At 43.6% G+C, this 21,956-nt stretch overlaps 1 protein-coding gene across 1 annotated transcript; it reads right to left on the reverse strand.

Moving 5' to 3' along the window:
- Positions 1-9,950: 9,950 nt before the first annotated feature.
- Positions 9,951-13,324, reverse strand: LOC147232992 (uncharacterized). The gene is made up of 3 exons (XM_086148884.1): positions 13,071-13,324; positions 12,729-12,959; positions 9,951-12,622 (listed from the first exon to the last, which is right to left on the reverse strand). The coding sequence occupies exon 3, from the start codon at positions 12,447-12,449 to the stop codon at positions 10,566-10,568; it is 1,884 nt and encodes a 627-aa protein (XP_086005010.1). The 5' UTR covers positions 12,450-12,622; positions 12,729-12,959; positions 13,071-13,324; the 3' UTR covers positions 9,951-10,565.
- Positions 13,325-21,956: the final 8,632 nt, after the last annotated feature.

Raw genomic sequence — 21,956 nt, forward strand, 5'->3', positions numbered from 1 at the left:
GAATTGCCCAGATGTGTGAATAAGTGACTGGTTATTTGTCTCAGCACAGGACAGAATGTTCTGAATCATCTCTATGATTCGTTGCAGAGTCTTACCGATTTCCACCGCCGCCTTCCCGTGCTTTGCCCGACATCCCCGTTCACAAAATCACTCAAAGTCGTCGTTTCAGCGACACCTGTGGAGTTTCTTCCCTGCATTGTGTAAAAATGAAACTCCCCCCTTGCCCTGCTCCACCATTTCGTTTGTCCTGATGATGTGAAAGAGGAGTGATGAGCCCCACCTTCGGGCAGGTCTGGGGTCTCGGGGGTGATTGCAGGTGAGCTGGAGCCAGTTTCCCACACAGGACTTGACTTTGGATAAGGATGAGATCCTGCTCTCTGGAATAAAGAACAGGCAATGGAAGAATATAACTTTCTGAAGTGTGTAATACTACAGGCTAATCTTATTTTAGATGTTTTTATATTTGATTGTATTTAATTTACACCTGCTTACATCTACATCTATTTCCATTTTACACCTGCTACTCAAAAAAAAACAACCAAAAAGAACAAAACTCAGTCAATAAAAAAATATGGAGTTTTTGTCACAAATCTTCATCTTTGCAACTTCATCATGTTGGGAAAACAGACTTTTACATAAACTTTTTCTGCAGAAACTGAAATGAGAAAATTGCTCATTAGTTCCAGTTTAGCCATAATATAGAGCTTTAGTACTTGGCTTGATGCACTATTCTTCTTTTTACTTCGGCTACTCGTCAGGTTCAGGTTCAGGTTTTGCCGCAGTCAATCAGCCTCTTCCTTTTAAAAATCATCATTATTGTCATGATTTTTTTTATATCAAAGAGATTCTCTGTATGTAAGATTTCTTGATTTTTTTCTTATTCTCTTTGTATTCTACACTTTTGAAAAACATTTACCTTGATTCAGACAAGAAGCATTTCCAGGTTACATAATACTTGGAAATGATAATTTGATAAAAGCTGCCCAGATATGTGAAAGAGAGAGTGAATATTTGTCTATATTAGGCCCTGTGATGGTCTGGCTACTGGTCCAGGATGGACCCTACCTCTCGCCCAATGACTGCTGGGATCGGCTGCAGCATCCCCCATGACCATAACTACAGGATACGTGGTGGATGATGGATGGATGTATATGAAGCACCTTTCATTAAAGGGCTGTGCAAATGAGAGGAAGTAAGACACACAGAGGTGAAAAGAATCATTCATTCATTCATTATGCCCAAAGTCCATGATTTGTCAGAGGGTTACCTCACAATTAAATCAGCATTGGCTCTGAACGAGTGAGTGGGTGGTTGGAGTTCTCTATATGTGGACCTGTGATTGACGGGTTGCGAGTGCAGGTTTAAGCTCCGCCTCTTGCCCAATATCACCCCCCAGTGACCCCATGAGAAGAGTAAGCTGTATAACTAATGATTGAATAAGTAAATCCGGTCCCAAGCCCAGATAAATGCAGAGAGTTGTGTCAGGAAGGGCATCCGGTGTAAAACTTGTGCCAAAACCAAATATGCGAATCGAACTTAAGAATTTCATATTGGTCAAGGCCCAGGTAAACAATGATCGCCATTTGTGCCAATAATCTACCAGCGGATATTGGACTACTGTGAGTCGAAGAAGGAGGGGAAGAAGTCGTGTTTGGAAGAAGAGAGAAAAGGGTATGGGAGTCTGAGAGAAGGGAGTGTGAATATTGGGACGATGACAGAAAAAGGTAGAGAGTTGGTTGACATGATGCAGAGAAGGGAGGTGAATATATTGTGTATCCAGAGGACCAGGTGGAAAAGTAGTAAGGCTAGATGCTTAGGGGCTGGTTTTAAGTTGTACTATCATGGTACTGACAGGAAGAGAAATGCAGGAGTTACCTTGCAGGAGATGAAGGAGTTTGTTAGGAATGTTGTGGAGGTGAAATGAATGTCATGTAGACTCCACGTCTGCAAGTGCTGCACCAACTTCTCATCCTGAAATTGCATCAGGTGCATCAGTTCTACCATGAGGAAGATCAACACCAACAGGGCCGCAGGACCAGGTGGGGTGTCAGACCAGACCAGACCCTGAAGTCATGTCCATGGCAACTGGCAGGGGTCTTACTGGATATCTTCAATCTGTCCCTTCGACTGTCAACGGTCCGTGCCTGCCTCGAGTCCACAATAATTGTGCCTGTGCCGAAGCAATCAACCGTCACCTGCCTCAATGACTACTGTCCTGTCGCCCTAACACCAGTAATCACGAAGTGCTTCAAGAGGATCAATCTCAGACACATCAAGAACGCTATCCCTGCTGGGCTGGACAGCCTACAGTTTGCCCACATGGAGAACCGTTCCACAGAAGATGTTGTCTCGCTCGCACTTCACACAGCCGTGTCCAACCTACAACGCCCCAACACCTACGTCAGCTCAGCAATGACTCATCTTCCTCAGAAAGCTGGGCTCTCCTCTCAGCTACTCATCAACTTCTACAGATTGACATTTGAAAGCATCCTCTGTCCAAGTGCTACAGTGTGGTATGGCGGCTGCACAGCCCGAGCCAGAGAGGAGCTGGCCCAGGTGGTGAGAACAGCGCAGGGCATCGTGGGCTGTCTTCTTCTGGATCTGGACTCTAGCTACGAAGCCCGGATGCAGAAGGCTAAGAACACTGCAGTGGATCCCACCCACCTGGGCAACAGCCTGTTTGTACTGCTTCCATCTGGAAATCGGTCCAAAACTATCAATGCCTACACATCTCGGCTGTAAAACAGCTTCTTCCCAAGAGCTGTAAAAGCAATCTCTCCCCCAAATCCTCCCCCCTCGCACGTTACCACAGCCAACCACTGGCAGGGGCACTCACATTCACACCTGGACCCAAACACGCCCAGCCGCACACTAATACAATGACTCCCTGCTGACAACCCCCCCCCACAAAGACAATATCTTGCACTAAGTTTCTGCGCTTTAAATTCATTCATATTCATATTCATATCACCCTTCATACTATCTGCATCATGTTTATAACAACGCACTGTGTAAATAACCCCTCTTTTTTTGTATAAAAACCTGTACATGTGCTGAGCAGGGAGCTCTCAACACAAAATTTCATTGTGCCTGGACATTGACTATTAAGAAATCTTGATTCTTGATTCTTGAATGGAGAAAAAGTATGATTGTGCCCATTTTTAAGAGGGATAATGTTGATGAGCCATACAATGAAGATATGGGAAAGAGTAGTGGAAACTAGACTGAGAGCAGAAGTCAGCATTTGTGAGCAGCAGAAAAGCTTCATCCCAGACAGAGTACAACAGATGCAGTATTTGCTTTGAGAATGCTAACAGAGAAGTACAGAGAAGGTCAGAGGGACCTGCATTGTGTTTTTGTAGACCTAGAAATAGCATGACAGTGTGCCCAGAGAGGAACTTTGGTATTGTATGAAGAAATCCAGAGTGGCAGAGAAGTATGTTAGACTGGTGCAGGACATGTATGCTAGCTGTGAGACAGTGGTGCGGTGTGCTGTAGGGGTAACCGAGGAGTTCAAGGTGGAGTTGGGACTCCATCAGGACAGGCTGATAGATGAGGTTAGACAGGAATCTCCATGGACCATGATGTTTGCAGATGACATTGTGATCTGTAGTGAGAACAGGGAACAGGTTGAGGAAACTCTAGAGAGATGGAGGTATGCTCTGGAAAGAAGGGGAATGAACGTTAGTCACAGCAAGACAGAGTATATGTGTGTGAATGAGAGGAACTCAGGTGGAATGGTGAGACTCCAGGAAGTGTAGGTCTGGAAGCTGAAGGATTTCAAGTACTTGGGGTCAACAGTCCGGAGCAACGGATAGTGTGGAAAAGAGGTGAAGAGACGGGTTCAAGCAGGTTGGAATGGGTGGAGAAAAGTGTCAGGGGTACTACTACCATGCGATAGAAGACTATGGGCCAGAATGAAAAGTAAGGTTTACAAGACAGTGATGCGACCAGCAATGCTGTATGGACAGTTACAATGACTGAAAGACAGGAGGCAGAGCTAGAGGTCGCAGAGATGAAGATGTTGAGGTTTTCTTTGGGAGTGACCAGGATGGATCAGATCAGGAGTGAGTCTATCAGATGAACAACACATGTTGGATGTTTTGAAGAGAGGGTCAGAGAAGCCAGACTGAGATGGCTCAGTCATGTACAGAGGAAGGATAGTGAATACACTGGTAGACGGATGCTGGAGTTGGAGCTGCCAGACAGGAGGTCTCAAGGAAGACGAACGAGAAGATTTATGGACGTAGTGAGAGAGGATATGAAGGTAGTTGGTGTGAGAGGAGAGGAGGATACAGAGAATAGGGTTAGATAGAGAGGGTTGATTCACTGTCACGACCCCTGAAGGGAAAAGCCGAAAGGAAAAGAAGAGGCTTTATCATCTTTAAATTATACTAGAAATGTTGTGGTTTGGGATTCTATAATCCCGGGGATCTTTTTGTGGCTAGTGCTTTACAATCATATTTGGATAAATCTGGAAGCTCTGATTTATTTCCTCAAATTTACCATGTGACTGTCTTGTTTTTTCCAGAACACTTCAAAAAGTAGCTTTAACCCAGAGAAGAACCGGGTGGAAATACTCACATTATTATTTTATTATTATTATTTGCGCAGATGATTTGTGTACAGAGACATTTTGGGTTTTCTATACAAATCAAGTTTATCTCCACACCTGACTTCTTTAAAAGCATCTGTTGATGAATGACTTTTCATGTCCTCCGAGAAAAACGCCTGCTCGGAAACATGCTCTACAACGAAGCATCCTTGTTCAAAGTGTCGCTGGCTAGGATCTTACAACATGTGAACATGCAAACCGACAAGCGCGAACAAGCGTGGTCCAAATTCTTCACTCAATGTTCACACACGCACACTCACGCACGCATCCACGCACCCATGCACCCATGCACACACACACACACACACACACACACACACACACGCACACATACACACAGTCAGCATCACGTAATATGGATTGTGTTGAAATCTACAACTCAAGGCCGTCTCTCGCAACTAATAACAGATGCTTTTTTTTCCCCTCTCTGGCAAAGATGCTGGCTGTTTTCCTCTAAATGCTTCTTGGCCGCTGCTGCGGGTTCGGACTCTTGATAAAGTGTCATCTGTTCCAAGTTAAACAGGGGAACAATGACAGACCTTGTGTTTATGTGTGTGTTTGCGATCGCTGGGGCAGCCAAGCAATCAAGAAGGAAAACACAGATAAGATAGTGATTTTATACACCAGAGAGTTTTTTTTTTCTCCGCCATAGATCTGACGTTCAAACGCAGAGCTGATTGGCGTGTACGGATTCTGGCCGGGATTATTTCTGATTTATTGGTTATTTACAAGCAGGCTCGGAGCAGAAAATTCACATGGGAGATTTGAGTAAAAACTGAGGTCTTGGCTCAAGTGACGAGCTTTAAAACTGTAAAGAGAGTGACTGTATATGTGAAGGTTTTTTTTTCAACCTTGTAGTTTGTTGGTTGTGTTTTTATTATTTAACAAGATCCACTTTTTTCTTTCCCTTATCAGGTCATTTTTATAAGCTACACATGCTGTCATATTGCAAGTCTATAACATGCTCTGACAGAAAAATTCCCATTAATTTCATATGGCGCTCGAGGAAATCCACAAGATAGTATTTTGTAAGACTAACGTACACACATGACAGTTGTGAATTTTTGGGTATTACTTTTTTTTTTTAAATTCCTGATAATATTTCCAGGATTGTGTCTCCACACATCAATCCCTGACAGAGAAATGTCTGTGAGGCTGAGGTTAATGGAACACTGATCACATTGCCAAGTTGAAACTATCTAATTGAAGCTACTCAGGTTGTGAGGATGCAAGCCAGTTGATGCCCACTGCGATAGCATCGTCACAATGGATGAAACACACAGATCATCTGATTCATCTTGGTGTGTGACATGCACCAAAAATTGTATCACATACACTGTATGTCATATACGGTGGCGTGTAGTGGAGAGACTGGCCTGTGGAACCCCAGAATCCTTTGCAAGTGATGATGACTGTTGGGAGCTTCTCATTGTTTTGTGTTAGAGAACTCCATTGTTGAATACCTGTACAATATTGTGTTTGATGTGAGACACTAACCTGCAGCGTTAGGTGTTGTAACAACGAGAAAGACGCCCTGTGGGTTTCCCCTCTTCGTTGACTGCTGAATTACAACCATCTCTTAAAGAGCATAATCATGAGAGCAGGTTATCCTTGACCTTGATTGTTACTTTGCTTAACTCCAGTGCAGTTGTTTTATTTAGCTAACTCTCCAGCTCGCCGGCTGAAACTTTATAGGGTTTATAGTGTAAAGAGAGGATAAAGAGAGGATTTTTGTGATGAAATGTATGAATTGGCGGACAATATACATATCTGTTGGGGATTTAAACTTATTTTTTTGAACTATAAATGATTATAATTACCAAGATAGTGAAAAAACAGGAGGGCTAATATTAGCAGATAGCAAAAATACTGACCACCAGGTAAATGCTAACGGCAGCATATAGCCTTGCTCTTTGACTGCTAAAAATGTTGATTTTAGCTACATTAGCATGTTGTTAGCTGTGTCAAACTCACAGTTAAAGTACTATCGAGTGACATGTCTGCGCTGGAAGAAACAGAATCTTCCATTTGTAAGAAATCCTGCAATTTTGGAAAGTAGAATAAAGAATATGAGGAATAATTCAGCAATTTTGTTCTATGGTCTACTTGGAGGTCACTACATCTGGTACTGGAAACAACCACACAAGCCGTAATGTCTCAGAAACGACACTGAGTTCTTTTGATGGAAACGACTGTCTATTGTAAAACAGCTTGAGGTAAACGTCAGGTGGTGCTTCGTCTAAATCTGTGAATGAGTTACCATTTTGTTAAAATGCTGAGTAACCACTGTCTTGATCGCCCGCCAACATCTGCAGATGAATCTCAAGGGATCGTGCAGGTTATAAACCAATTGTTGAGCATTGATTATTAATGAGGAGGACATGAACCTCATCAGTGTGCTGCGACTGCTTTGTCTTTGCATTGAACTTGAATTTTAGAAGCTTCCTGAAGACACACAAACTATATTTTAATTTGCTGTACTGTCATTACCTGGCCTCCCCTCACTGCCTGAGAACATTAGTTTTGAGCTTCACTGAAATGGAATAAGAAAAATGTCAAACATATTGATATGATTAAAGAAATTCAGTGGCAAAATGTGATTTAAAATGACAGATGTTTTTCTTCCTTGAACTTAATAAATATAATATGACACAATAATGACCCTGGGCGATCTCTCCCGCTTCCTTTTCCTCCTCTGTCTTTCGGGTGCCATTCATCCCCTGCCCCAGCAATGGAAGATTGAAGAGCTAAGGTCGGCGTGGCCTTTGCTGAGGTCGCGGACCAGAGCCAAACAATGCCCGGCAGTACGAAGTCCGCAGTCCTTGGCTGTTCGCCGATACGGAGGGCTGGTGCAACCCCCCCCCCCCCCCCCCCCCCCCCCCCCGGGCCAGGAAACTGGTGCTGCACAGTGTTTCACACAGGAGTTTAAAAGCCTGTCAGTTTGGGGTGAGAAGGGTGAGACTTCCATCTCACTTAAAACACATTTACCCATCAACCGGGGGAGACCCGCCCCGCCCCTGAACTCCCCGAACCACCTCCTCCCTCCCCTGGGACAAATAATCCTACAATTCCACCCTCATCGACACTGGATTTGTTATCTGAAGCGCCGCTCGAGGAGTGAGATAAATGCTCTCTGAGGAATGATTTTCACCCCTCCCCAACCCCCCTCGCCTCAAGCCCCATCAATGTCCATTAATTCGCTGCACGGCCACGGTGATCATCACAGCAGCAACCTTATCGGGATTCTGAGTGAGTCATTGATAACGGTCAGAGCGCAGCGGATAACGGCAGGATAAACAAGATCACCGCTAATGGTGGGAAATGTTTCTCCATTAAAGCTCTGTGTTTGAAATCCCTTCAAGCGAATACCTTTTAACTTCCTCCCTGAAAGCATTCTTGTCTCCCCCCGTCCAGCACAGAAACACTCGATCAGGACTTTTTGTCCACCTGATGCTTTTACAGAAACCTGTTTCTCCATATTTATGAGCATCTCAAGACCCTAACAGCGCTTTGGAGCAAAGGTAAAGTTAGTTAGCTGTAGAAATAAGTCACCTGAAATGCAGGTGTGCCACAGTGACATGCTGTGAGGTTCATTGCTGGTGAGGCACTGACGTCATTGCAGTCAGATTTACAAACATAGGAACCCTACAGAGTACATTCTTCAACATTTTATTGGCAGGAGTTAACGTGTTTTGTTTAAAATATCATATCAGCATTCTTTACATATACAAACTGTAGCATAGAAAAAAGCACATGTAAAAAAAACGTTATCTCTTACCTTTACTTATAAATTAAGTCCATGCGCCGCTCCTTCAGAAGCAGCGATAACTTCGTCGAGGAAGTCTACCACTTCTTTCTTCAGTTTTGAAAGTCTCTCTGTCTCAATGGAAATCACTGCCAATGAAGACAGTTGTCCTTGATCGGTCCTGTTCCGACTGTATGTTTTGAGTCTTTTCGGTGCCGAGAATGAGCGCTCCACCGATGCTGTCGTGGTTGGAACGGTGACCACCGGTCGGAGCAACTTTGTCGCCTCAGGAACAGTTTGAATCAGATCCTTCTGGGCCAAAAAGTTGAGAAGCTGCCCAGGGGATTTACGTTCATCCCTCACCGTTTGTGAGCTATACAGCCCGATGAGATCGACAAAAAAATAGCTGGATGGCTGCACTTGACTTACTGTTTACTGTAGCTTGCTATTGCTAATTGTATTATTCTGTAGCCGAAGGATCCCTGGGATCAGCGGTGCCCCCTAGCATGAGGCCCTGTCACTGCATGCCTCACTTAATGCCTCTTTAGTTGTTTTATGGTTACGGGAAACACGAGAAACATGTTACAGTTGTTGACGAAAAACATTGGACACATCAGCTAAACTATGGAAATTTAGTTCATATATTAAAAGTGTTTTTTTATCAGTGACATCCACAGAGACAACACTATGCTCTCAGTGCGTAGCATGCCAGCACAGTTAGCAGAATCATTGCGCAATCCATAGTGGGCTCAGCTGGTTGCTGCGTCACAGCGTGTCTCTTCTTCATATACGAACGGTAAATGTGAATTTTTCTTTTAGCGATTTTGAAAAAAAATAACTAAAAGTGGTGAAGCTATATGGAAAATAACTTCATAGTACAAATCACTGAATAAATATAACCTTTTTTTTTTCATTTTGCATTTTTTTCTTTTCGTGATGACAGGTGAGGCCCGGCCTCACCTGCCTCTACTGACTGCATGTCACCGGTGTGCCATTTGTTCCATCATAGGATTAATGATTCAAATTGGCTACAGGATGTCTCTGCTTGTGGCCCATTGTGACACTGCGTGCGGGATAAGGGCGCATTTATGTTTGCGTTATGTTCGTAACATTGTCCATTTCAAACATTGTTATACATAACTGCCCTCATATTTCCCTGATGTGCTTTATGCTGCAATGGTTGTTAAGTTCCTTGTTCTGCATTCCGTTTCAGACAATAACAAACATGGCGAGAGCGGAGATGCTTGTGATGATGTTTTAAAAAAGATGCAGTGTAGTGGCCGACCTGGTGGTCTGTGTGGACTTTAAATACATGGCAGCATGTAGACTGAGTAAGACTGGTTATACTGATTTCATGTTGTCTTCCCCTTTGCTGTACTTGAACATACTGCAACTACACTGCATCCATGACTTCCAGTGGTACTGCACCATTTGCTGCGTTAAGTAAATGGTTATGAAGCTCCCTGAAAAATACAGAATGGCGTAGGATATGAAGACAGAGGAGAGACCGAAAGCTCCATGCATGTTTATTTAAAATAGAGCCTTATGTGGCATACACAACAAATGAATTATGTACTTAATGCATGACTGAATGATTACTTCCATTACTTGTAGAAAGGATCATATTAAGGTCCTATATCCCAACACTTCTACATTGGAAAGGTGTAACCCAAAGGGAATCTGGTTTTCTTGAAAATTACATAAATTTGACATTTTTGAGTTCCCTTCTCAGAGTTCCCAAAACATGTGATACTTAGCCACTTACGGATTTAAAAAAAAAAAAGTCCCAGGATTTGTCGCAAAGCTGGTAAACATGTCCCGACACCAGTTCAGTTTCATTTAAAGTGAGAAAACATTTTGTAAATTAATGAGCAATTCTGAAATTTCCTGACCATGTGTCAATAAAATAAAATAAAATAAAATAAAATAAAATAAAATTAAACAGCAGAAAAAAAAAGTGAAGCACTGAAAATAAAGAAATGTATTAACTAGTTAGAAATTTCTTGAGGGAAACATTCACTTGGCACTTAAAAATATTTTTGTTACTTTTTTAAACAAGGAAAAATAATTTTCTATCATTTTATTCAATTCTTTTGAAAAACATTTGTGACCAGAAGAAGAGTTTCTGCCTAAGCAGCAATTATTTGTCTTTACTTGAGCAAAAAACAATTACAATTCTGAGATTTGAAACTGAAATTTTTGTGGCTAAATGACAACAGTCTGACTTTGGACATTGCCAGGGGCGACGGGTTGCTCTGGGGTACTCAGACCGTCTGAGGAGTTTTCCCACTCTGGGCTCCTCTTCCTTCTGCACCTGCCCGTCCTCCAACGCTCCTTCCAGTTTCTGTACCGGGTCTGCGAGGCCGGTTCGCGTCTCCTCCTCTGCTGCTTCCCGAGGATGGTCGTTCCCCGGCACCTCTTCTCCACCAGCGATGACCTCTTGCTCCCTTCCTCCTCCTGCCGCTCCGTTCTTTCTCCGTCTCTGCAATTGCGTTGTTCTTTCTCCTCTTGCGCCAGCATTTCCCTCTTCAGACCTTCTCGCTCCTTCCTCAGCAGCTCGTTGTGTAATTTTCTGCTCTGCTCCCTCCTCTTCCTCCTCTCTGCTTCTCGCCTTTCCCTCTCCTCCAGCTCCTGCTTCACTTTCTCCTCCTGCTCGCCCCTCTCCCTCTCTCTTCTGCCGAGAATCTCCTTCCACCAGGATTTCCTCTTCTTCTGCATTTTCTCCTCCTCAACCTGCCTCTCCAGCATCTGTATCCGCTCCATGAAGCTGGACCTCCTCTTCTCCTTCAGGGTCTTCCTGACGGCGTCCAGAGACTCCTGCAGGCGGGAGCGCTCCTCCTCCCACCAGAGGATCTCCTGCTGCATTGTCCTCAGCGTGTCGGACGTCCGGCTCTCTCGTTTCTCCCCCTGCTCCCAACTCCTGTTCTCCTCCGGCTCGCATCTCGCTTTCTCCTCCTGCTCCAGTCTGGAGTTCTCGTGCTCCAAACTTGTCGTCTCCTCCTGGTCTGTTTTTTTACTCCCCTCCTGCTTGCATCTGTCATTCTCCTCCCGCTCCCATCTTTGCTCATCCTCTTGTACTTGTCTTTGCTTCTCCTCCTGCTGCCGGCTTATTTTCTCCTCTTGTTCTCCTATAGATTCCTCCACTTGTTCCTTTCTTTGCTCCTCTTCTAGCGCCTGTCTTTCCTTCTTTTCTCTCTCCCGACTTATATTCTCCTCCTGCTCATGTCTTTCCTTCTCCTCCTGCTCTGGTCCTTCCTTCTCCTGATGCTCCCAACTTGTTTTCGCCTCCTGTTCTCTTATTTCTCCCTCCTGCTCCTGTCCCAGTTCCTCCTTATGCTCCAGTCTTTCAGCCTCACCATTCTCCAATCTGTCTTTTTCCTCCTGCTCCCTGCTTTGATTCCCTTCAAGAACCTGTTGCTCCCCACGCTCGAGTCTTCGTTCCTCCTCCTGCTCCAGCGTTTGTTGTTCCTCCTTGTCCTGTCTGTCTCTTCCCTCCTGCTCTAGTTTGTCTTTCTCCTCTTCCACCCATCTTTTTTCCTCCTCCCGCTCCCGTCTTTCTTTCTCCACCTGCTCCCATCTTTGCTCTTCCTCCTGCTTCTGTCTTTGTTCCTCCTCCTGCTCCAGTATCTCCTTCTCCTGGTCCTCCCTCTCTTTTCTCAACCACTCATCACGGATCTTTCGGTACCTCTCCTTCTTCCGCCGCCTCCTCTCCATTTCTTCGATCTCTCTTTCTTCCTGCTCCTGTTTCTCTTTCTCCTCCTGCTCCAGTCGTTCCTTTTCTTCCTGCTCCAGTCTGTCCCTCTCCTTGCTGTTTCTAGCCCTCCTCAGCCACTCATCACACATTCTTCTGTACCGCTCCTTCTTCCTCTTTCTCCTCTCCATTTCTTGCTTTTCCTTCTCCCGCCGCTCCAGTCTGTCTTCCTCCTCCAGCTCCTGCCTCGCCTCCTCCTCCTGCTTCCGTCTTTCCTTCTCCTGGACATTTCCGTCCTTTCCCATCAACTGCTCGGGCGGTTTTCTGCTCTCCTTGTTGTCCCTCTTCCTCCTCCTGTTGTGCCTGTCCTGCTGCGCCTCCTCCGGGCTTCTCTCCATTGTCGAAGATTGTTTTCGGTCTTTTTATCGGAAAACTCACCAAACAGAAACCCACGTTGTGAGTTACCTCGACTCAAACTCCTTGTCTTTCTCCTCCCTCCTCTCTTTTTGTGAGCTCACCACTGACCACTTTTCTTTGTTTTTTTTTTGATATCAGGCATCTAGATCCTTTGCTGAGATAAAAAAAAAAAAACACTCAAAATAACAAAGCATCATGCGGAATCCTTTGACATTAAACTGTGAAAGGAGAAGCTGTGATGTCAGAAAGGGGCAGCACACCTTTGTCGCCTTTAGAATAGAACGCCCAGCCGTTGAGTTGCACCACTTCAAGAATTATCACCCTTTGTTTCTACGGCTATAAAAGGGAAGTTTAGGTTCTGGTACATTGGGTAGGGGAAAGCCATGATGTCATAAAGGGGAAGGATTTGGCTTTGTGAGGTCATGGCCAGCAGCTCCCAGCGCAGCAAGAAATCGCTTTAATCGGGTCCCTGGATGTTGAGAAAAGGGAAGCTGTGATGTCACAAAGGATATGCAAATGAGTAGAAATAACAGCAGCAGCAAGCAAACATACATTTTTTTGTTTACTTTTTACAATATTTTTGCAAAATCATTATAATTTACCTTTTTTTTTTCTTTTTTTTTCTTTTACACCTTTTTGGTTAAACTTAATTTTTTGGGATGAACTCCTTATTTGTCAGTTACTGTAATTCAACTGATAATCAGGGAAATCAGCCTCTTTCATGAAGACGTGGCTTTGTCTGAATTGCTTTCAGTCCCAATCCTCTGTCGGTCCAGAAGGACCATTTCTGTCCAAGAGGAAACCTGAAAATGATCCAGAATCCTTAATCTCGATAGGAGATGTGGGATTTGATGAACTGTAAGCAAATCCAGAGGGGTAAAAATGCTTTGTACAATGTAGAACTAAGGGAACTGGTATCAAATTGTAAAAAAAAAAAATTAAAAAGCGTTGGGTGAGGTGGGGATGGTGGAGGATGAGGTCAATCATCATCCATACAAATCATCCCGTCTAAAACCCGGTATATTCCCTGAAACAGCGAGCGGGTCCCTGGTCAGGTAACCAATGGCTCACGACCCGGATCCACAGCTGCTTCATGCTTACCAGGCAGGGCGACATCCTTCAGTCCATCTGTAGAAAAAAACAAAAAAAAACCTGAATCCAATTTATTATCAATAAACAAGTAAATCAGGAATAAATAGCTCAGAAGTTAACCACAAATTATGTGAAAACTGCCTATAAATTAGTCTATACTATCTATAAAACATAATTTTGCACTTGAGGAAGCTGGCATTTTTGACCTGGTTGTTGACGAAACCAAGCAGGTAATATAACAAAAAGAATTCAGAAAACTCTTAAATAATGAAAAAAAGGGTTAATGCATATCCAGAAACAAATCCCAGGACGGGTTGGTTCTGACTCAGCAGCTCCCACTCGTTCATTCCCGAGTGGATCAGACAAGCACTGAGCCGAAGAGAGTACAAACACCACCAGACATGTTTCTCTGATTTTAGTTTTTGTAATTTTTTTTTTTTTGTCAAACAATCTGTCTTTTATTTCAAACTCTTGATTTGTAATCCCCGCCTCCCCACCACCTTGTTGCTAGCCATGTTCATGACTTTGACGCTAGCTAGGTCATGGAAATGGGGATTTAAAGAAGCCTTTTGTCTGAAAGGGGCCAAAGATGATGACGTGGTGATGAACAATGATCGAGCAGAGAACCGCTATGTTTCTAATCATGCTGAGTGAGTGAAGATCTATTGTCCTCCAATCTTCCCAGGCCGCTGATCTTTCCAGCATTCTGTGGTTTCTACCACTGCGCCTTCATCCGACCAAATGAAATCTCCCCAAATGGGAGTTGAAGAGGAGGGACGACTTGAGCTTTTCTCTTTTCATACTCCGAGATGTCCAATTCTTTGACAAGATGATGAAAGTTTTGCCAAAAAAACAATCTCATCCGACCAGTTAACAGCTTCTACTGACCAGGATGAAGATGTGCCAAATCGCTCACTGTTTTGAGGAAACGGCCCTCAGTTACTGTAATAGTTAAAGGAATTCCGTGGGCAGGAGACAAGATTTTTAATCAGGAACTTTTACACAACTTTGTTTGGGTTTGGGTCAGAATCAGAATCTGAATACTTTATTGATTCCCAAGGGTGAAATTGATCTTCCTGATAATGCACAGAAGGATATTATTGCTCTTGATGAGTCCAGCAACCGCCAACTGAGTGAGGGGGGTTACACAATTCCGATGGCCACAAGCAGGAACGATTTCTATGGCACTCTGTGGTGCCTTGGGGGTGAGAGAACTCTTGTATCTGACCAGCATGTCATGGAGTGGGTTAGACACAACGTCCAAGATGACCTTCCCTTCGTGAAGCATTCTCCTATCAGACACACCCATCAGAGGATGCAACCGCACTCCCTCAACGTCACTGGCCTTGTGGATCAACTTGTTCAGTCTGTCATGACCTGCTATCCTCAGTTCGCTGCGCCACCACAGCATCGACGATAGCAGTGCCTACAAGGACTTGTAGATCATTCTGAGAATGGTTATACAAATGTTAAAGGCCCTCTGCTGCATCAGGAAATGGGATTTTTGAGTCACCTCCGATAAAATTTAATCTGTGGGGACATTAGATAAGTCAAAATCACTTTGCCTTGATTCTCTTTGCCCCTCCGAACCCATTAGTGGCCATCGTTGAAATAAAAATCCAAGTGCTGATATACGAACAGATCCATAGGAATACGACTTTACAACTTTTCTCAGTTGTAGGGTTGGAATCTGCTCCGCCTTAATCTAAAACAGAAGGCAGGGTCTGAGATTAGGACAGGGACCTGCCCACATCTGGCTGCCTGGATTGCCCTCTTCCCATATCTTCGCTCGCCGGCTGAGGCGATTTTAAGTAAGGTTTTCGGAGACTTCCGTACACCACAGAAGAGTTTACAGGAACATAATCTGGTCTGAATCATCAGTGAGATAATCTGCCCGAGCAGGCCCGAGGCCCGAGACCCGAGGCTGGGCTTTCATTGGAAAAACAAAAGAAGAGATTTGTTTGTTGGTTTAGGAACTGACAATTGACAGATTCCAAGCAGAGATCATGCCTCGCTCATATTTTAACTACGAAGGTTTTAGTAACATTTTTCTGATCTTATGACAAATACAATTCTAAGGATTTATTTAACTGAAAAAAGAAACCTCATATCAGACTCAAGCCCGTACATTAACCCTTTCATTTCCTGTTCGACCATCAGGCCATACGCATTTTGAAATGTCAGTTGAATGAAATGATGAATGCGTGTGCATATGTGTGTGTGCGAGTGTGTACTTTCCTCACTTGGGACATGAAACGGTTAGGGGCCTGGATCCTGATTGGCTGAGTGGCTCCGTGCACGGCAGCTCTGTGGCCAGGCCTCTCTGTCCACTCTTGTTCCCATGAGAATGACCTCGGGCTGGGGCAGAAGCCACGGGCAGGGAAACCCCTCCGAACACGCCCCACATCCCCACCCCAACCCTCATTCCGGGCTGACAGGAGTGAGCGACCCGAGCCGGGATAAAGACGCATGCCAGTGGCCTGAGGTCAGACTGTGCTGGAAATAAAACTTCATCATGTCTAAAAAAAAATGGACACAGTGATGCGCTCTCTAGTGGTTGGAGCTTGAAATACATGTCAATTTTGCTCTTCATAGGTACTTCATAGGACCAATGCGGCCTCGGGGGAGCACAAGACAATGTCTCTCTGAGCCAGTCCCAATCTTGGATAAATGCAGCCGGTTGCATCATGAAGGCATCTGGCATGAAACCTGAGCCAAAACCTAATATGCAAATCGAACTCAAGAATCTTATATAGACAGGTGTACAGGGAGATATGGAGTAAGGTAAAAAAAAAAGGTAGCAAAGGCAAACCAAAGGGTATACGATGACTTGTATGCTCAGTTGGACCTTTGGGAGGGACAGAATGATTTACACAGATTGGTAAAACAGCGAGATAGAGATTGACAGGATGCACAGCAGGTTTTGGTGATTAAAGATGGAGAGGGAAATGTATTGACAGATGCTAGAACAGTGATGGGAAGATGGAAAGAGTACTTTGAACAGCTAATGAATGAGGAAAATGAAAGTCAGGTAAGGATAGAGGAGGTGACGATTGTAGACCCCAAAATAGCAGAGATTAGTTAACGTGAAGACAGGAAGGTAGTGAAGAGGATGAAGAGTGGGAACGCAGTTGGTCCTGACAGTATTGTGAAGTTATGGAAGTGTCTAGGAGAAACAGCGGTAGAGTTTCTGGCTAGAATATTCAACAGGATCTTAGAGAGTGAGAGGATGCCTGCGGAATGGAGAAGAAGTGTGATGGTGCAGAGAAGTACAGAGAAGGTCAGAGAGAGCTGGATTGCGCTTTTGGAGACCTAGAAAAAGCATATGTCAGGGTGCAGAGAGAGGAACTCTGGTATTGTATGAGGAAGGATTGGCAGAAAAGTATGTTAGACTGGTGTAGGACATGTATCCTAGCTGTGAGGTGTGCTGTAGGTGTAACAGAGAAGTTCAAAGTAGAGGTGGGACTTCATCAGGGATCAGCTCTGAGCTCCTTGTTTACAGTGGTGATGGACAGGCTGACAGATAAGGTCGGGAATCTTCATGGACCATGATATTTGCAGATGACATTGTGATCTGTATGGAGAGCAGGGGACAGGTTGAGGAAATTCTAGAGGTGGAGGAATGAAGGCTAGTCACAGCAAGACAGAATATATGTGTGTGAATGAGAGGAACCTGGGTGGAACAGTGTGGGTACAGGGAGTGGAGATCAAGTAGTTGGAGAACTTCAAGTATGTAGGGTCAACAGTCAAGAGCAACGGAGAGTGTGGAAAAGCAGTAAAGAAATGGGTTCAAGCAGGTTGAGATGGGTGGAGAAAAGTCTCAAGGGTACTATGCAATAGAAGACTATCAGCCAGACTGAAAAGAGAGATGTACAAAACAGTGGGGAGACCAGCGATGCTGTATGGATTGCAAACAGCTGAAAGGACAAGAAAAAAAAGATGGGTACTTTAGGATCGTCTACTTGCTTCGAATAAACTGATCATTCATTCAGTTCTTTATCTAAACCATTCTATATAAATCACAATTATTTATACATTTTCGTTTTCCATTATATTTAAAAGTAAGAAGTTGCCTATTTACCCTCCATTTAGGAGTCAGCCCTTGTCATGCTGGTGACGCACAAAGGCTTTTTCTGCATATATGACATTTTTGAGAAGTGAAAATGTGATTTGACATTTAGTATAAGATTAATGACCATTAAATAAAGACTCTGGGGATTAAATCAGGGAAAATGCAGTTTTCAGTTCTCTCTGTCCTTAACATTGAAACTAAGCCTTGGATTCCCTCCCTCTTTGGCTTTTTGCGCATAAACCTCACTTCCCTTCCATCAGAACATATTACTGCTGCACAAATAAATCCAATGAGCGACCCTTGCGCGCTCACACACGCACGCATACACGCTTCACATGGAGCTAATGTTTCATAATCCCCCTGTCTAACTAATCTCTGCGAGGCAGAAATCAGATTTTTCCTTCTCACAATCAGTAAAATAATCTGCCACTGTGAGGAAAATGCCATCAGTAAATCAATAAATGTCAATAAATATTTCTGATATTTAAGAACAAACTACTGGAAAACCTGAAAACCAGGAAAATGTCTCCGTCAGAAAACTCATTTAAGAATCTGTGGGCAAAGAGTGGATTTGTCAGGACTTGACTGAGTGATATAGTGAGGTTTAGGAGAACCCAAACACACAACCTTGGGCAAGTGTCATCTTAACGATCTTTGATAAAACATAATAGAAAACTGTTTCCAAACCTAGAAATCCAATGACCTGACAATAACCCCTTTCGCAGAGTAAGGACTTTTTGCAGTCTCTACAACCTTTTCAGGAACAAGGCCATTTCTCTGTGCAATCAGACAGCATTGGAACCAGAGACCTCACTTCCGTGAACCATTTTAGCTCCTGCTCCAAGGCAGGGTATGTACTTGACAGAACTTATAAGCAACGTCCATTACCTGACACTTCTAGTGGACCGTCATCTTTAAATACTATCGTATTCACCGGTCAGCTGTTTTCTTACAGCATATGGACAGAGCCAGTGAGAGATGGGCCGACGAAGGGGTCTAAGCTCACTTTTTTGCCTAAATAAGTACGGGGTCAGCTAACGGCGGGGGTCTTCACACAGCAAAGTAGTACAGGGAGAAAATAAAGACACTTCGACCATTAGATACAGTGGGGGGGACAAGCATTTGATATACTGCTGATTTTTCAGCTTTTCCCACTTGTAAAGCATGTAGAGGTCTGTCATTGTTATCATAGGTACATAGGTAACTGTGAGTGACGGATGATTTTTGCAAGATTTTGAAGTAATTCATTTGCATTTTATTGCATTACATAAGTGTTTGATCACCTACCAACCAGTAAGAATTGCGGCTCTCACAGACCTATTAGTTCCTCTTTAAGAAGCCCCCCTGTCGTCCACTCATTACCTGTATTAACTGCACCAGTTTGAACTTCTTACCTGTAAGGACCTGTTCGACCTGTTGCATGCTCAATCAAACAAACTCCAACCTCCCCACAATGGCCAAGACAGAGAGCTGTGTAAGGACATCAGGGATAAAATTGTAGACCTGCACAAGGCTGGGATGGGCTACAGGACCATAAGCGAGCAGCTTGGTGAGAAGGCAACAGCTGTTGGCACAATAATTAGGAAATGGAAGAAGTTCAAGATGACGGTCAGTCATGCAAAATCTCACCTCACGGGGCATGAATGATCATGAGGAAGTTGAGGGCATCAGTTCTGGGCTGGACCTGGTCTCAGCTGGACCTGGTCAATGACCTGAAGAGAGATGGGACCACAGTCTCAAAGAAAACCATTAGTAACACTCTACAGTTATGGATTAAAATTTTGCAGCGCATGCAAGCCCCCCTCTGCTCAAACCAGGACATATCCAGGCCTGTCTGAAGTTTGCAAATAACCATCTGGATGATCCAGAGGAGGAATGGAAGAAGGTCATGCGCTCTGATGAGACAAAAATAGACCTTTTTGGTCTAAGCTCCACTCACTGTGTTCGGAGGAAGAAGAAGGATGAGTAAAGCCCAAAGAACACCATCCCAACCGTGAAGCATGGAGATGGAAACATCATTTTTTGGAATGCTTTTCTGCAAAGGGGACAGAAAGACTGCATCGTATTGAGGGGAGGATAGATGGGGCCATGTATGGCAAGATCTTGGTCAACAACCTACTTCCCTCAGTAACAGCCTTGAAGATGGGTCGAGGCTGAGTCTTCCAGCGTGACAACAACCCGAAGCACACAGCCAGGGCAACTAAGGAGTGGCTGGGAAAGAAGCATTTCAAGGTCCTGGAGTGGCCTAGCAAGGCTCCAGACCTGAACCCAAAAGAAAATCTTTGGCGGGAGCTGAAAGACCATGTTGCCCAGTGACTGCCCCAAAACCTGATGGATCTGTAGAAGATCTGTATGGAGGAGTGGGCCAGAATCCCTGCTGCAGTGTGTGCAAAGCTGGTCAAGAACTACAGGAAATGACTGCTTTCTGTAATTGCCAACTAAAGTTTCTGTACCAAATACTAAATTCTGTTTTTTTTGAGGAATCAAATACTTATGTCATGCAGTAAAATGCAAATTAATTGCATCAACTGCAAATTTACATACAATGTGTTTTTCTTGATTTTCGTTTTAGATCCCATCACTAACAGTTTAAGAGTACCTGTGATAACAATTATAGACCTCTACGTGCTTTGCAAGTGGGAAAAGCTGAAAAATCAGCAGTGTATCACATACTTATTCTCCCCACTGTAGATTTGATTATTATTCCCAACATGCAAAACATGAATGCCGTGGCAAATTCACTCTCCATGCTGTCCGTCTTATCTTCCTCTTCTTCTTCAAGGATTTATTTTCGAATGTAGCGCAGCATATCGCAGATGTTTGCATCGCACAGGTACCCATCCGTGTCCTACTAGGTTCCCCTGGAGAAGGGGGTTCATAGATTGAAATTCGGGCGGGGCAGTTCTTAAAAACTTTTATGTCTCAAAGCAGCAGATGACTGGATACTGAGAAAACAATAAAAAGGCATGAGAACAAGGAAATAAGCACTTAAACACCAGTAAAAAGCTAACCTCCACCAAAGGGATACACACAACATATATCAGATGACTCTGGAATGGGGAACAGGTGCTGACAATCAACACAACAAAGATCTTTCACAGCAGTCAAGTGGAAAATTGATCCATCTGCAAGAAATCACCTCAGAATCAATGGGGGATTGCCGAAATTTGGCTAAATCTGTTCAAATAATTATTCCAAAATGAGAAAGAAACCCAAATGATTTGAAAAGTGACCTTAGAAATGAACCACAGAGAAACATTAGAGTAGCAACTTAAAAATGGGTTAAACAAATACATAAAAAATGCCTATAAATCTGCAAGGAGTTGCATAATTATTAGTTGCATAATATTACCAATGTAATTTGCAACAAATGTCCTCAAAAGTTATTTGAATGCAATAAATGCCTAAAATGACCTGCAATTTCTAAAAAAAAAAAACCAAAACAACAAAAAACAGATATATACCAAAAACACAAGATATATACTGTAGCTTGGGAGGGGACTGGCCAGCGGAGACCCAGAATCATTTGCGAATGATGATGATGCTGATGTTTGGGAGCCTCTCTTGGTTCTATGTTAGAGAACTCCATGGATGAACGATTATAAAACATTGTGTTTGATAGGTGACGCTAACCTGCGGTGTCAGTTACCATAATAGGGGAGAGCACCCTCAGGCTAACTGTTAGCGGTGAGAGGGAGACCCCCTGATCTTCTATAGAGGAATTTAGCCATGACTCTGATGGTTCCTAAGATAAACTCCAGATTGCCACAATACATATAAATATGTATAAATCTTGTTTGTAAACATATATAAAAACTTCCAAGTCAAATCCAAAAAAAAAATACAATGTAAATGTATGAAATTACTCAAAAATTCCAGAACACATCATTGGATTGATTTAAAAGAAAAAGACCTACAACTTTTTATATAAAATAAGGAAATAAATAATATCAAAAATGTCAAAAATAGTTTGATACTTTTTAAAACATAAATTTGCATCAAAATGCGTCCGATAAAAGAAAACACTTCAAATTCTAATTACATTGCTAATCATCTGGGAATCTTAAAGCTGTATCGCCGGATTCTCAGTCTGCTTTACTCCTCCTCTTTTTTTTTTTCTTCTTATCTGGGCTTGACTTTTACTTTTTTTTTTTTTTCCTCCCCCAGCGTCTCCTTCCTTTCTTTCTTCTTCTTCTTCTTCAGACCCACAGAGACCTCCCTCAGCCCCCTCCCTGCCCCCCCATCCCGGGGCAGAAGGGGGAGCAGAAGTTTTTCCCCTCCTCGGTCACTTCTCCGGCCGGGAGTCAGCGGAGTAGGATGGGAA

Source organism: Fistularia commersonii, chromosome 7 (genome assembly GCF_037954325.1).
Source record: "Fistularia commersonii isolate RoL2024-O1a breed Wild chromosome 7, RoL_Fcom_v1.0, whole genome shotgun sequence".
Classification (NCBI taxonomy): Eukaryota; Metazoa; Chordata; class Actinopteri; order Syngnathiformes; family Fistulariidae; genus Fistularia; species Fistularia commersonii.